Source organism: Varanus komodoensis, unplaced genomic scaffold (assembly GCF_004798865.1).
Source record: "Varanus komodoensis strain SLA01 unplaced genomic scaffold, ASM479886v1 scaffold130, whole genome shotgun sequence".
In the NCBI taxonomy this organism is placed as follows: Eukaryota; Metazoa; Chordata; class Lepidosauria; order Squamata; family Varanidae; genus Varanus; species Varanus komodoensis.
The window spans coordinates 155773-170043 of record NW_025335377.1 but is presented as its reverse complement, the minus strand read 5'-3'; the positions used below and the strand labels follow the sequence as shown (position 1 = coordinate 170043).

The 14271-nt window shown below is 51.5% G+C and overlaps 1 protein-coding gene across 1 annotated transcript; it reads left to right on the top strand.

Annotated features, from left to right (window-relative positions):
- The first annotated feature begins 1110 nt into the window (after positions 1-1110).
- On the top strand, positions 1111-9472 carry LOC123019597 (zinc finger protein 436-like). The gene is made up of 4 exons (XM_044422591.1): positions 1111-1264; positions 4538-4658; positions 6883-7005; positions 8495-9472. The coding sequence occupies exons 2-4, from the start codon at positions 4571-4573 to the stop codon at positions 9394-9396; spliced, it is 1113 nt and encodes a 370-aa protein (XP_044278526.1). The 5' UTR covers positions 1111-1264; positions 4538-4570; the 3' UTR covers positions 9397-9472.
- The last annotated feature ends 4799 nt before the right edge of the window (positions 9473-14271 follow it).

Sequence of the window (14271 nt, the reverse complement as noted above, 5' to 3'; positions counted from 1 at the left end):
TTGAAGTTCAAAACATCTTTCAGGCACCAGACTGGGGAAGGTTGGGCAGGACCAATGACCCAGCCCCAGGGAGACCCAGGTTCAAATCCCTATGGGTGATCTTGGGCCAGTCACTCTCTATGTGTGTCCTGCTTGATAGAACTGTTGTGAAGATAAAAAGGAATGGAGAACCTACATCCTGTCTGAGTTCTTCAGGAAAAAAATTGAGGGAAATATAATTTATACTTGTTGGGGAATCTATCCAGTCTTGCCTCAGAAACTGTCCGAAAAACAGCTTCCCTGTTGTTAGATTCTTGAGAAATGCATCGGGACTGGGGACAGGATCCAATCATCCATCGGCAGCCATATACATCCACACACCTCAAATGTGCAAAGGTAAGGAGTGTCACTTTGTTACGTGCCTTTCACTCCCACAGAAATCCACGGGATGCGTGAATCCAATCTGAAATCTGGATTTTCAGCGGGAACCAAGTGCAACTAATTCAGTGCATGTTTCAGAATTAAAACTTCAACAACCTGCTGGCTGGGGGATGCAGGGAGTTGTAGGACTTTTTCGCTATCTCAACAGGCAGACGATTGCCCCCTTACTTTGGATCCATGCAGTGGCATTTCAGGCGAGGCCAACAATGCCTGCATCATGCGGACACCAAAAGTGCTGTAAGCGCATCGGGGCAGGGACTTGCTGCCTTCTCACGACTCCGTAAAGCACTCTGCCCATCGATGCTGCAACGACGAAGTAACCAAGAAACCCTCCACCACAAGGAGTAGCCACCCTTGCATGCAGAATTTGAATTATCGATTAAAAAAAATAAAAAGCTGCGGAGTCGCCAACGCAGCCCACAGCGGGTGACAGATTTTGGGGGATCTTAGCATAAAATAAGAGCTGGAGGTAGAGAAGCACATGCAGCTAAGCAAAGCCTCGAGTTGCAGCAGGAGGGAGTTAAAGTGATAGAGCGGTGCAGTCCTCCATATCCTAGAAAGGCAGCGAGTGAGCGAGGGGGCGAGAAAGCCGGAGCGGGGGACGCGGAATGGGGACGGAACTTCCGGCTGGCTGCGCTGCCCGAAGCTGTCCGGGGTGTGTACCTGCCTCTGCCAGCGGGGGGTGGAGAAAGGGGCCGGGCCCGCGAGAGCGCAGCCCCTTTCCCTCCCCCAGAAGAAGAGGGGCTGGGGGCATCCGGAGAACTGGGCTCCCCGCGCCTCGGAAGAAGGCGGTGGGCGAGCGGGCGCCTCGCTGCCTCCCCGCCGCGCCCGCCCCCGTGCACAGGTACGCCTGCAACCGCTCGGTCCAGGCACGGGGAGGCGCCGGGGCCCGTGGACGGAGCCGGGGTCCTGGGTCGGCTCCCCCGGCCGCGGCGCGCCCACTCGGCTTCAGCAGGGGCCTCGGGCTGCCGCAGCCAGCTGTCCCCCGAGCGGCCGGGCTCGTTGGACCCTGCAGGCTGCGGCTGCCGTGGCGGGTGCCCGTGAGGGAAGGGGCGAAGCGAGCCCCCTCCTCTCTGCCTCTTCCCTCGCCCCCCACATCTTCCTGATGGCGCGGGCTGTCCCGTCGGTGCCTTTCCGTGGCTCTCGTTTCCATGAAGAGGGGGAGGGGGCTGTCCTTCCCCGTTGTGCGTTTGACTCCCCTCTGCAATGTGTTGCTGCCGTTATTGTTATCCTCTCCCCCAGAAGTTCAAGGTGGCATACATGGCTCCTCCCTGCAAACGTATTTTGTCCTCACAATAATCCTGTGAGGGAGGTCAGGCTGAAAGACAGTGGTTAGGCGGTGGTGGGGAAGAAGCCCACAGTGGCTTCTTTTTCCTGCCCCCCTGGAAATTGTGCATTGTGATTTGTCTACTTACCTTCACAACCACTGTCAGACTTTTTTTCTTCCTCTGTAATTATGTAAATTTGAGCAGAGAGTGGTCCAAGCTCAGTCAGTGAATTTCAAACTTGAGCAAGGGTTTGAACCCAGGTTTCTTTGTAGTCTGCTGCTCTAATCTAGCCTTCTCCAGACTGGAGCTCACCAGCTTGGTTGGGCTCCACCTTCCAGCAATACTGCTCAGCCAGGACATCTGAGGGCACCAGGCTGGGGAAGCTTGCTTTGACTGCTACAGCACTCCCATAACATCCTTCTTCCTACTTTTCCTCCTGCCCCAAACTTCTCTTTCTGGCCTGTCAAAAGAGACTTTCTTGTTTTACTTTGTTTTCTTCTTTGATCCTTCTCTTTCTAGTACAGTGGTTGTACTGACAGCTTCAGATTAGTGACTTCCTAAAGCCGCTGCTCACAGTGTGGGACTAACAGTTGGTGCTTAATTTTTCTTCACGAGAACAACTGGACTTCTAAGCCAATTATTAACAGTATGGAACAGGATGATGGTGCTTCTTAACAAATTGCAGTGCCGTGCCTCATAGGTCTATTCAGAAGTAACCCCCAGTGAATTTACAGAGACCCATTCTCAGCTAAACTGGAATAGGATTGTGATCTTCTAGAATACAAGGATTTGACCTTGGGCACTCTTGTGTGCCTGCCCTGTGCCTGTTTTTCATGAATGCTGCCTTCACTTTTCGTTTAAGGCAAGGGTGGGGAACTGTTGGTCTGAGGACCAAATGCAAGCTTCTGGGCCTCTCAGTCCAGACTGCCAGGCTTTTCTCAGGCCATGTCCTCACTAGACCTGCTGCGAGTGATCGATATTACTTACTCTGTCCTGCTCAGTCTCCCAGCTACAAAACTGTTGGAGAGAACCCATCTTCAGTTAGGGATGGAGGCTGCTTGGAGGCAAACACCAGCCCACTGTGGGCTGAACCAAGGCAAGAGTCACTTCCATGGCCTTAGTGAGAGCAGCTGGGCCTTTGCGTACACTTTACACAGAGAAGGTAAAGATTGGCCCCTGGCATCTCCAGTGAGGCAGATTCTGAGTAGCGGGACGGGGAAGGGTCTTTTTTCTCAGCAGTCCTGGAGAAGCCACTACTGGTTGGAGGAGAGCCCCAGGCAGAATTGAGTTCAGGGCCTTTTGTTTAATCCTTGGGTGATTTTCAGGAGACTGCTGAGGATTTCTGAGTCTCAGTCCTTTAAAAACAACTCCGCCCAATGTAACTTACGCCCCCTTCATTTTGATGGCTCCGCTTTAAGTAGGACTATGTCTGGATGCAAGCCTGAGACTGTTAAAATGAAGAAAACCAAGAGAAAAATCCAGGGGTGGTTTTTTTGGTCTGGAAAAAAAAAAGATTTGTGAACTCATTTCTGGTTCTAAAGACTAATTTGGGACCTAGCATGTCTTCTTTACTTGTCCTTTTCTACCTGTTCCAGCTACTCTTTAGCTATTTTGGGTGGATCTCAGAGGTCTTGTAAAATACAGAATGGACCTCGAGAGTTTTTCTTTTTTCAAAGAACTCCAAATGGCTAACATCATGCTTCTCCTCCTGCTCTCAATCCCCACAACAGCAGCCCTGCAAGGTAGGTTGGCTGAGAGTCTGACTGGCCCAAAGTCACCCAGTTGGCTTCATGGCTACGTGGGGACAAGAACCCAGGTCACCGGAGTCCCAGACCTGTGCTCTTAACTTCTACACCACATTGGCATAAAGTATGCCCGATTTTGTATGAAAATGACCAGCTCGATTTGGCGCAGGGTGGCCTCATAGTGCTGCTCCCAGCTCTGCTTGAGTCTTGCTCTCCTCACCTTGGTTTTGTGCCCTAGGATCACGTGTTTCTCCCACCACCACCGCACAAATGTTTGGCAATTGAAATTCCTAGCAGAATTTACCAAGGGCAACTTGTGGCCATTTGGATGCTTTGGCCTACAACCCCCATCAACTCTAGTCAGCGTAGCTTGTGGTGAGGGATCTTGGGAGTTGTAGGTCAAAACCTCTAGTATGTCTCAAGTGGCTCACTCCATTTGCCCTGGTTATGCTTGATCAACACCCAACCGTACACAACATTAGTCTGTAGCAGCCTCCTGCAACTTAGTACTCTTGGCTTGGACTTATGGGAGTAGCCACCCAACACATGGTTTTGGCTTTGGACCAGGTTTGGAGGCTGGGTTTGAAATCTCTGCGTTCACTGACCTTGCCCATTCTATCATTCTGCCTGACAGGGTTGTGGTGAGGACAGAATGGCAGGGAGGGGAGAATCCACATGCATTACTTCCAGGGGAGAAAGACCAGGATACAAATGTTCCTTTATTAAGTGAAAATGTGGGTTCAAAATATAGAAAGAACAGTGAAATTTTGCCCCAAATCCCATTAGAACCAGCAGGCCAATGTTGACGTTATTTATAATTGACTTGCTTTGGACTTTTCAAATTACTGTTGTTTTGTGCGACATGGTGATGTAGGTTTGGAATTCTCGGAACGTTAAGGGGGCAGTAAGAACATCTACCAGCACACACCTACCTTGTACCATGTCAGTATCGGTCCGTTTAGACAATGTCCCCCTGGAGTCTTGGGAGCCTTTCCCTCGCTTGCTGCCTGATTCGTTTCCAAAGGGTTGGAGCCAGGGATTGAATGCGGTGCCTTCTGAATGCAAAATGTGGGGTCTGCCGCTAGGCTTTGCATGTTTCCTTAGATCCCATGTCGCTACGGGGTGGATGGACCTACCATGGAAGAGTGGGCTGTCCTGGGTGAACGACAGAAAGAGCTCTACAGGGACGCTGTAACTGAGAGTTACGGGGACGTCCTCTCGTTGGGTAAGGAGCCAAAACTTGGCTGGGCACACACTGGGTGTATTGAAATGGGAGCTGCACATAAGCGAGTGCCTAATCTCAGTCTGATGATAGGGCTACGGATGGGAACGATTTCATATTAAATGTATCTCCTGTCTTTTTCTCCCTCGTAAGGCAGTATTCATGATTCTCTTCTGCATTTTATCCCTACAACCACCGTGTGAGGTAGGCTACACTGAGAATCAGTGCCTGGTCCAAAACCAGCCTGTGAACTTCATGGCTTAGGAAGGATGTGCTCTAACCACCACAACTGAATAGCTGCTGCCACAAAGGCAGCAGCCTGCTATGGTGTCTTTTTCTGTCGATAAATATTCTGATTTCTGTGGCAAGGACCAGAGAAATGAGAGCAGTTTATGGGAAGTATCAAGCATGTTTTTTTCTTCCAGGCAGTTGAAAGAAAGTGCAGGTTGGCATGTTCTCTACATGCGCGGAATGAGGCGGTAGAGTCCTGCAGCAGTGAAGTGGACGTACCACTTCCAGTTACAAGGGGGTGGGCAGAGAGAATGGTGTTTTTGGATGCTTCCTTGTGAAAGAAACCAACAAACAAAAGGAACATTCAGGCCCCTTGGAAAGACTGGAACATAGTTTGTGTGCCTTAACGTGCCTGCTTATAATATGTTACCCCCTGGTTTTTTAATTTGTTTTCATTTTTGTTTCTTGCTGCATTTTGCATGTACATGAAAAACAGTTAAATAGCACATCCTACCCCTGCAGTTGGTACAGTCCACTCTGCCATAACCAGATTCTACCATTTCATTCTGCTGTATGTGTAGATCAACCTTTTATGACAAAGAATCTCTAAATATTAATAATTCTCCTGTTTATATATGCTAATATTTATAGCATGTCATATGTATATTATTTTACTAAGTTGATTCCAGATCTAGTTATATCTGAAGGATGCCCATTGAAATCAACGGGGTGCAAATTGCTTGTAGTTATTTTGCCCCATTTATTTCACTGGCTCTTCTTGAAGTCTGAGTCTGGAGCCAAGCCAATATTCTTGACAACAGTGTTGCTCAGCAGCGTTCCCTCTAGTTGTGGGAATGGTGACAAAATGGGGTCACTGAAGAAGAGGGCGGTGTTGGCATGTTTGGACTGAACCCCAAGTTTGCAGAGGTACCCTCTTCCCCAGAGCCTCTTAAAAACCATAGGGGCAACCCCACTCCACATCAGCCCAAGGAAGATTAAGTAGCCATGTTGGGTTGAGTGTCTGTTGGGAAATCAATGTGGAAACCTGGCCAGGTGGCAGTGGTGGAGCAGAATATCCCGTTTGAACTCCTGATCCTATATGGCAGTCTTCCGTGGGAAGGCAATGGCCATCCTGACTGAGGATGAGGGAAACTGTGTCCCTGCAGAATTGGAATCTGTTGCTTTCAGCCCGGTGCTCCAGCCTATAAAGATTGCCTTGAATCTTCTTTCTGTCTTGCAGGGTGTTAGCTGTCCCACCCAGTTTTGTGTCATCTGCAGATTTTGATCATTGTTCCCTGCACTGCCTCATCCAAGGCATTGATGGGAATGTTGAAGAACACTGGGCTCAGGACTGAACCCTGCAGTACCCCCTGTTATCTCCCCCCAGTTTGAGAAGGTGCCGTCGATGAGCACTCTTTCAGCCAGCTGTGGATCCACCTGATAGTTGTTCCATCTAGCCCACTTTTAGCTAGCTAGTTTGCTAATCTGGAGATCACGGGGCACCTTGTCATAGCTTTGCTGAAGTCAGTTTGGATTACGTGCACAGCTTTCCCACAGTCCATCAGGGAGGTTACCCAGTCAAAACCATGAAATCAGAGTAGCTCGGCAGGATGTCATGCAGTGCAGCCTTCTCCAAACTTGCAAGCGAGCTCCATACATTCAGTTATGTCCAAGCAGGGCCATCTGTTGCTAAGGAAAGGGGAGAAAAGATACATGAACAAGAAGAGTTGGCTGAGATGGAAAAGCAAAATCCACGCACCCCCAGCTCCCAGATGGTTTTCTTGTTTCTACAAACATCAGTGCCACAAAAGCCTGCGAGTAGAAAACGTGCGAATAAAAATAGGCTGGAACCATGATTTTCAGAAAGAGCTGCCCTCTCGAGTTGGCCTAATGGTCTATGTGTTTTTGTACCTGGTCTGAGATAATTGGGCAGTTGCAGCTATGTGGGGAGTGAGAGCTTATGTACTTCCTGATCGTTTTCCCCTCTCCTGGGCAGGATTCCCCATAGTTAAGTCCAGCATGATCTCCTGGATGGAGCAAAGGAAAGAACTGCGAGTGCCGAACCAGGGTGCAGACCAAGGACCAGAAGAAAGGGAAAGCACAAGAGATGCTCATACGGGTGAGAAAGTAGCAAAACCTTCTCGAAGTGAAGAAGGCGAGCCAGAGGCCAGTGAAGTGCCTGGGGGAAGCACTTCCCTGTGAGATTCTGGGCCTTTTCTTTCTCCAGTCCACTTGGACGTGCGCTGCGCTGGGGGGAGGATCATTTCTGAAAGGCATTTTGCTACCAAAATTCAGCAAACTACTGCATAACACTCTCAAGTGCTAAAAATTCAGTATTTAGCACACTGTGAAGCTGATTGGTGAGTTGGTGGTGGTCTGGGCTGGAGAAGGAAACCCCTCAGAGCAGCAGGCTGTTGGACTACAGCTCTCATTATCGCCGACCCTCGGCTAGGTGGGCAGAGGATGATGGAAGTTACAGTCCAGCACTGCTGGGGAAAAGTTGCCAGACATTTGACAGTACATGGAGTTAAATAAGGACTGGTGCTTTCTTTGCTTTTGTTTGGAATGCATTTCATATTTTTTCTATCTGCATTGTATTTTGTCAGCGGCAATGTAAAATGGATGTTAAGGGAGTAAATAAGTTCCAACATCATGAAATAATGTGATTTTCAATTATGTTTTTATGGAGCTTGTTTTTATGTGTATTACTTTGCTGATATTGGTTTATATTGTGGTTCCCCCTCCCCCCGATTACATTAATTACAGATTTGTATAGATTAATTGCAGGTTGCATAAGCTGCTTTTAAGTGCTATTTGATATGGCTTCCCAGAACCCACTGAGCATGGGGGATTGTAAAGATCCCATGGAGGGCAGAGACTGCAGAGGTGAAAGTCGTCCCCATGTTTCTCCTCGCCTGCGGAAGACTCAGGTAGCCAGTTCTGGCTGATAAAGTCTTTCCCTCTGGTGCATGGGGAGGATAGGGGAGGCGCCGCTTGGATACATCATGTTGGGATAGAACTGTACCTCTGTACCTGCCCCACTCCCTGGAACTCCCACAATCCTCCACTTCCGAGGTTGGTCTTCTGACTGTGGAGTTGCGGCTGGCCAGGCAGAGCTGCACTGGCTGTAAGAATGGAAGGAAGGCAGAGTCAAGACTGGACTCCAACCCCTCCTAGACTCGGTCTTGTTGGGCATAGGAGTGTATACTGTGAATTAATCAATACCCCAGCTTTTTCCCAAGGATGGTTTACATAATCCTCTCCTCTCTGTTTTATCCTTACAACAACCTTGTGAAGTGGATCAGGTTTAGTGTCAGTGACTGGCCCATTCACCCTGCAAACTTCATGGCTAAGTGGGGAATCGAACTTAGGTCTCCTGGGCTCCAGGTCACCACTCTAACCACTCCACCGGACTGCACCTTGCAGTGGAAAGTGATGCATTATTCTTTTTATCATTATTTTAAGGATTGGGTTTATTATATGTTGTCATGATGTTGCCTTGTAAACTGCTCTGGGATCTTTTCCTTAATGATGTAAAGTGGTGTGTAAATTACCTGAAATAAATGACACTTACTTTCTCTCCTTTTCTCATCTCTGCCTCTTACCAGATGATGGGACATCCAGCGAGAACGAAGAATGGGATGAAGAAGATGATGAGGAAGGCCCAGCGGCTGCCGGCGACCCCAACCCCGAGAGGCCCCTCCGGGCTGCCGCACCGGTCCTGGGCTGGGAGGAAGCCTGTGGCGCCTTGCAGGGTGCTGGGGGCGCCAGCGCCAAGGCTAAGGGGGAGAAGCCTGCCCGCGGGAAGCGGCCCTGGGGCAGCCGCCACGGCCGCCTGGGCTACCGCCGCCTGGGGGCCGCTCCCCCCCGTTTCTTTGACTGCCCCGATTGCGGGAAGCGGTTCACCTTGAGCTCGCACCTCATCCGGCACCAGCGGGTCCACACGGGGGAGAGGCCGTTCGGGTGCCGCTCTTGCACCAAGAGCTTCTCGCAGCGGTCGGACCTGATGCGCCACGAGCGCACGCACACGGGCGTCAAGCTCTACCGCTGCACCCAGTGCAACAAGTCCTTCTCCGAGAGCTCCCACCTCATCCGCCACCAGATCATCCACTCGGGCGAGAAGCCGTTCAAGTGCAACGTCTGCGGCAAGCGCTACGGTGACAGCTCCTACCTCACCGTGCACCAGCGGGCCCACACGGGCGCCCGGCCCTACCGCTGCGCCCGCTGCGGCAAGAGCTTCGGCCGATCGTCCACCCTCATTCGCCACCAGCGGGTGCATGGCGATCCCGCCCCGGCCCCCGGGGACAAGCCACGCCCGCGCGGCATCTGGACGGCCTTCGCCCGCCTGCCGAGCGCCGGGGACGGGGACGCGGGGCAGATCCTGGCCCCTCAGGGGACGCCGGCCTCGCCGGGGCCGCCCCGCACGCCCTCCATGCTGCCGCTGCCCCCTCCCGCTCGAATCGACCCCCGCTCCATGCGGATTGTGGGTTGGCAGTGGGGGGTCGAATAAAAGGATGGAAAAGTGGGCAACGTGGCCAGTGGCAACCAGTTGCTTGGGAAGGGGTTGGCCCTGCCCGGGACTGGTCCTGAGGAAGCAGCAGCAATCATGGCTGCTGGAGAGGGAAATTGTTACCGAGGCGACCCTAAGAACTTATCCTTTTGTCATTCCGATTTTGCTGACCAGAAGGAGGTTGACTGGGGGCTCTTTGCTGGGAGCATGTCATTGCTGGGGGTGAATTTGGTTAAGCAGTTGCGGGGGACTAAGAATCCGGGTATCAGAGTTAACTCCCTTTCTGGAATGGGGAAAGGCACCGAGCAATGTTATTCTAGGGCAAGGCTTTGGTTGTCCAGGACAACCGAGCTGGGTCATTTGGTTACCATGGGCAATCAGTTGCTAAGGAGAGCAGTGAATGGATCACCGGGGTAATTCAAGGAGCGATAATCTGGTTCCTCCAGCAACAAACTGAGGGACAGGAATGGGTTGGTAAAGCCCGTGGTCACGGCGGTCAACTTTTCCCATAGTGTGGGAGTGGCTGCTGAAGATGGGCAGGAAAGGATTGTGCAGGTTTTCGTCAACTGTGGGTTGACTGAAGGACAGCTGGGCTTGGACACGTCACCCGAAGTAACTGGTTTCCATGGCAATAGGAGAAAGTGGCTGGGCATGATGGCTAATGGATTGCGGGGTCAGGAGCTGAAGGGAGCCACTGGCTTGCGGGCCAGGCATTGCGTTGGACTGTGGCTGACGGTGGGACCTGTGGAAAAGCATTTCTGGAGGGCCCCAGTTTGGAGATGTCTGAAGCACACAGTCACATTTAGGCTCAATTTGCACGGCGCTGGTAACTCTAGGTCTGGTAGACTGCTCTTGTCTACAGGTGGTTGGAAGGTGGTGGTGAAGCAGCATGAAGCCCCGATGGTTTTGGGTGCCACTATATAGTGGAGGGGTGTCAGGGTCTGCAGCTGGGACGTGGGCAGCCAGAGATGAGAGCAACAGAGGCACCGGGAACGGGGCAGCAGAACTTCAGGAAAGACCTCCAAAAGCAGGGTTTATGGGCAAGTCCCAACCATTGTCACGGTATGGCCTGAGGTCAGGAAGCAGAATATATCAGGGTAGAACAAGGACGTGGGCAGGAACAAGCCAAAGGCCAAGAACCAGGAGAACAGACAGAGGTGCAGGTACCTTGGACAGGATAACAGGGCGGGAGGCAAAGCAAGCGCCCGTAAGAGGCAGGCGCTTGCGGCCGTGCACAGCAAGGCAAGCCACGAGGCACGGCAGGGTACACGGAGGGCATGAAGCACAGCAAGATGCAGGAGGCCACAGGAACCCAGTGCAGCAAGGCGCAGAAGCTGAGCCACAGACAGCAGGCCAGCTGGCATTGCTGAGGCAACACAGCGAGGCAGGTTCCAGAGCAGGCAAGGGGCAGGCGCTGCAGCAAGGCAAAGCGCCCAGGCAGGGGCCAGGGGCAGGAACGGTCAGGCAAGGTGCAGGCACTGCCGCTACAGCCACCCTGCTTTGCTGGGGCCAGTTCTGGGGGAAAGCTGGCTCCTTGGTGGTGCCCCGCTCCCTCATCCCAGCTGGCACGCACCAGCAGGCAGCTTCAGCAGGGCCTGGGACAAATCCTGCAAATACAGTGCTGCTGGTTCTGGCCACCAGAGCAGCCCAGATCCTGACTAGGGGGGCTTGGCCATGCCTGTTGTTTTCTGCAACGCCAGTTCTGCCGCCCAGAGGTAGCGGGGAAGGTGCTTTACATCGAGTCCATCTGGCCTGTGTTGCCCAGAAATGCAGGAACTGGACAGAATGTCTCCCTCCATATAGCAGTCTCTTCCACCAAGCAACCTGTCCGGGGGGTGGGTGGGTGAGGTGTTCCACCCTAGCCTAAATTCCCAGTTGTGCTGTGCAGGGGCCATAAGTGGCTGCGTGGACCACAGCTTCACTTCAAGCAGGGGCTCAAAGCCTGAGGTCCAGGGGTCAAGCCCAACCTGCCTGAGGTCCCAGTTCAGCCCAGTGAGGTTCCACAGCCAGCCACACGCCTTCCCCTGGTCCACCTCACCTTCCCCTGACCCCCATTCTTAGCTGGCCTTTATCCCCTTCTGAAAACTTGAAACGCCCCCCAAAGACCAAGTTACCAGCAGTAACGGCTTTCAGCTAATCAAGGCTTGCATGTTTGCCCCCCCCCCCCCCAGTTGCCTTTGGCACTACCCACCCTTGGAACGTGGCCCCTGAGGGATCCTCCAAAACGGAATGCAGCTCTCATATTCCAGAGAGGGTCAAAAGAGGTCTGACACCCCTAGTTTGCTTGGAGATCTGAGATGAGGATTAAAGAATCAGAAGCCTGGATAAACCAACAGTTTCATTTTGCTGAGATCCAGGAACAAGGCATCTCTCTCCTTTTCTCCCAAGCATTGTTCCTGGCTCAGCTGAAACAAGATGGGCGTACTCCTGCAGTGACTTTCCGAGACCGCCCTCCCCTCTCTTCCCCTTCCCAGCCTCCTTTCCCTTGTCACCCCGTGCTGATAGGCTAACTTCAGAGGCAGGAAATCTGCACACCTCCTGGGACCGTTCCCTTTGAAGCTGAGAGCCGGCTTGGACATCAGCGAAAGTGTCTAAACTTCAAGGCCGGGAAGGCCCTGCTAGCTTCCTGTGTGCAAGGTTGTATGGAGGCGCACCCAGTCACATTCAACCCACATGTGTGGCCGGATACTGGGCCTCCCAGAACCGGGACAACTTCCTCAATGGGAGCCAGGGCCGTGGGCACCGTTTCTTCCTTCACTGGGGCCTGTTAGTTGCTAGTAGGGATGGATAGAAACGGCCAGGTGCTGGTGTAAGTAGGGAGGGGCTGGCAAGGATGGCTGGCTTTCTTGGGGCTGGAGAAATCGACTGGAGTGATGGACTCCAGGGCTAGTTGGGTAACAAAGGGGGTGGCTTGAGATCGGAATATTAATTGGTGGCGGATTTTTTACTGGGATGGTGGGGAGGTTGAATTGGCCTGCTGATTGCCCAGGTCAAGGTGTAAAGGATGGGAAACTTCAGGTGGCATTGGGCTGTTGCTAGGTAGTGAGGAAACTGGCAACTTGATTTGGTTGCTATGGAGCCCACCTGGTTGCCAAGGGCTGGTTGCTCAAATGAGAGGGGTTCTCAGTTTGGTTACCAGGGCAGTCAGTTGCTAGGGTGACAGATGTTGGCAGGCGAGGGGGGGGCGGTTTGCCAGTTTCGGTTGCCATCTTTTTCATGTCTTCCGTGGTTCCACTAGGCTTTCTCAGTAACCCACGTTAAGGCAGCCTGCTCAACCCAGCCTCTGGCGCCTGCCTTGGACTGCACCTGACAGGAGTCCCCAGCTAGTTCTGCTGGCTGAGGGCTTCTGAGAGTTGGAGAAGGCTGCCTTAAGATGCTCCCACCTTTTCTCATTCATTCTTCTATTTTCCGTCACCCCTGGAAACTTCCCTGTGACTCTTGCAAGAAGCCTTCAGACCTCCAAATACATCTGGATATAGGAAGTCCCTTGGGATTTAAAAGATGACAGAAGCAAGGTGGTGCCTAAGAAGTATCTGAAAGTGGAGATAGCGTGGGTGAGATATTTCAAGCAACCGGTTGTCTTTGGACCCCCCCCCCCCCCCAACTGCATTTCTCTTCCTGGGGATCAAAGTGATGTTTTGAGCAGGGACTCAACCCACCAAACTATGAAAGAACCATAATGGACATAATTACAACGTACACACTGGGGCTGGAACCCAGGTTGGCATTATGCCAGTTTTCCTTCACTAATAATTTAATGCTTGTTCTGGGGTGGACAGTGTTGTAATTTCTCTTTTCTGTAAGATGACAAATGTATTTATTGGTCCTTTGGCCTATGTTCTCCCCCGTTTCCCTATATTTGTGTCCCAGAGTTGTCTAATTTAGATTTAAAGTTTGTTACTGGCAGGGCCCTTTTATTAAAGAAATTATTATAAAACAAAAGGATGTCCGTAAAAAGCATTCATGGAGACTCCATGGTGCAATGGAAAATATTTATTATAAAAAAATAAAAGAAACATATTTTTTATTTAAAAAATTCCTTTGAGAACCCCCAGAGACCTAGCATCTTAGTCTGGAAGTTGATAATTGATTTCTTCAGCACTGTTTTAGAGGGATGTTTGAGCTGAAGCTTTTATGCTGGCATTGCCTGACTTTATGCATGGAATTTAATGGAGACCCAAACATCAGGGCCTTTCTCTCATAATTCTCCACTGTTTTCCCACTGCTCTGCATGTCTGTTTTCTTTCCACAGATAATCCATGTAGGAAAAATAAAAGATTAGCCTTCTGGCAGATAGTGCTAGGAGCCCTCTATCCGGAAACGCTCCTCCTCAGCTGAAGCACTGGACATGAAATGTTTCAGCTGAGGATAAGTCATGCTTGTTGTGGAGGACTTGGTCATAATCCCGTCATTCCTCAAGAGGACTAGTCCCTTGAACCAGCCTTAGAGTGGGGCAGGGTAATAGCAGTGGAGGCCAGGAAAGCAAATCTGAAACTAGAATGTGCTATGCGTGTTGACAGGTGGGGAAGTAACTGCTCCACGTTCACTGTCTTGGACTAGGGGAAGGCAGCTACTTGCGGGAAGAAAAGTAGAGAGATGCCCTCTCTTGGGCTGTGGTAAATAACCGGACCCTTGGAAAGACAAGGGTTGCTGGGTTCTGGTGCCTGGAGGAATTAAACCTGTAATGCCTCTGGATTGTGCTGCATTGCCGGTGCCAAGGGATCCCCATGGGACTTCAGCAAGGAAAACTGCAAGGGAGATGATGGCCACAGTAATCTGTAGCACTACAGTGTAGAAGACAGCAAGGGAAAGCCAGCCGGTTATATTTTCTGAATATACTAGACATACTTCTAAAGATCTGGCAGGGGAGGACTG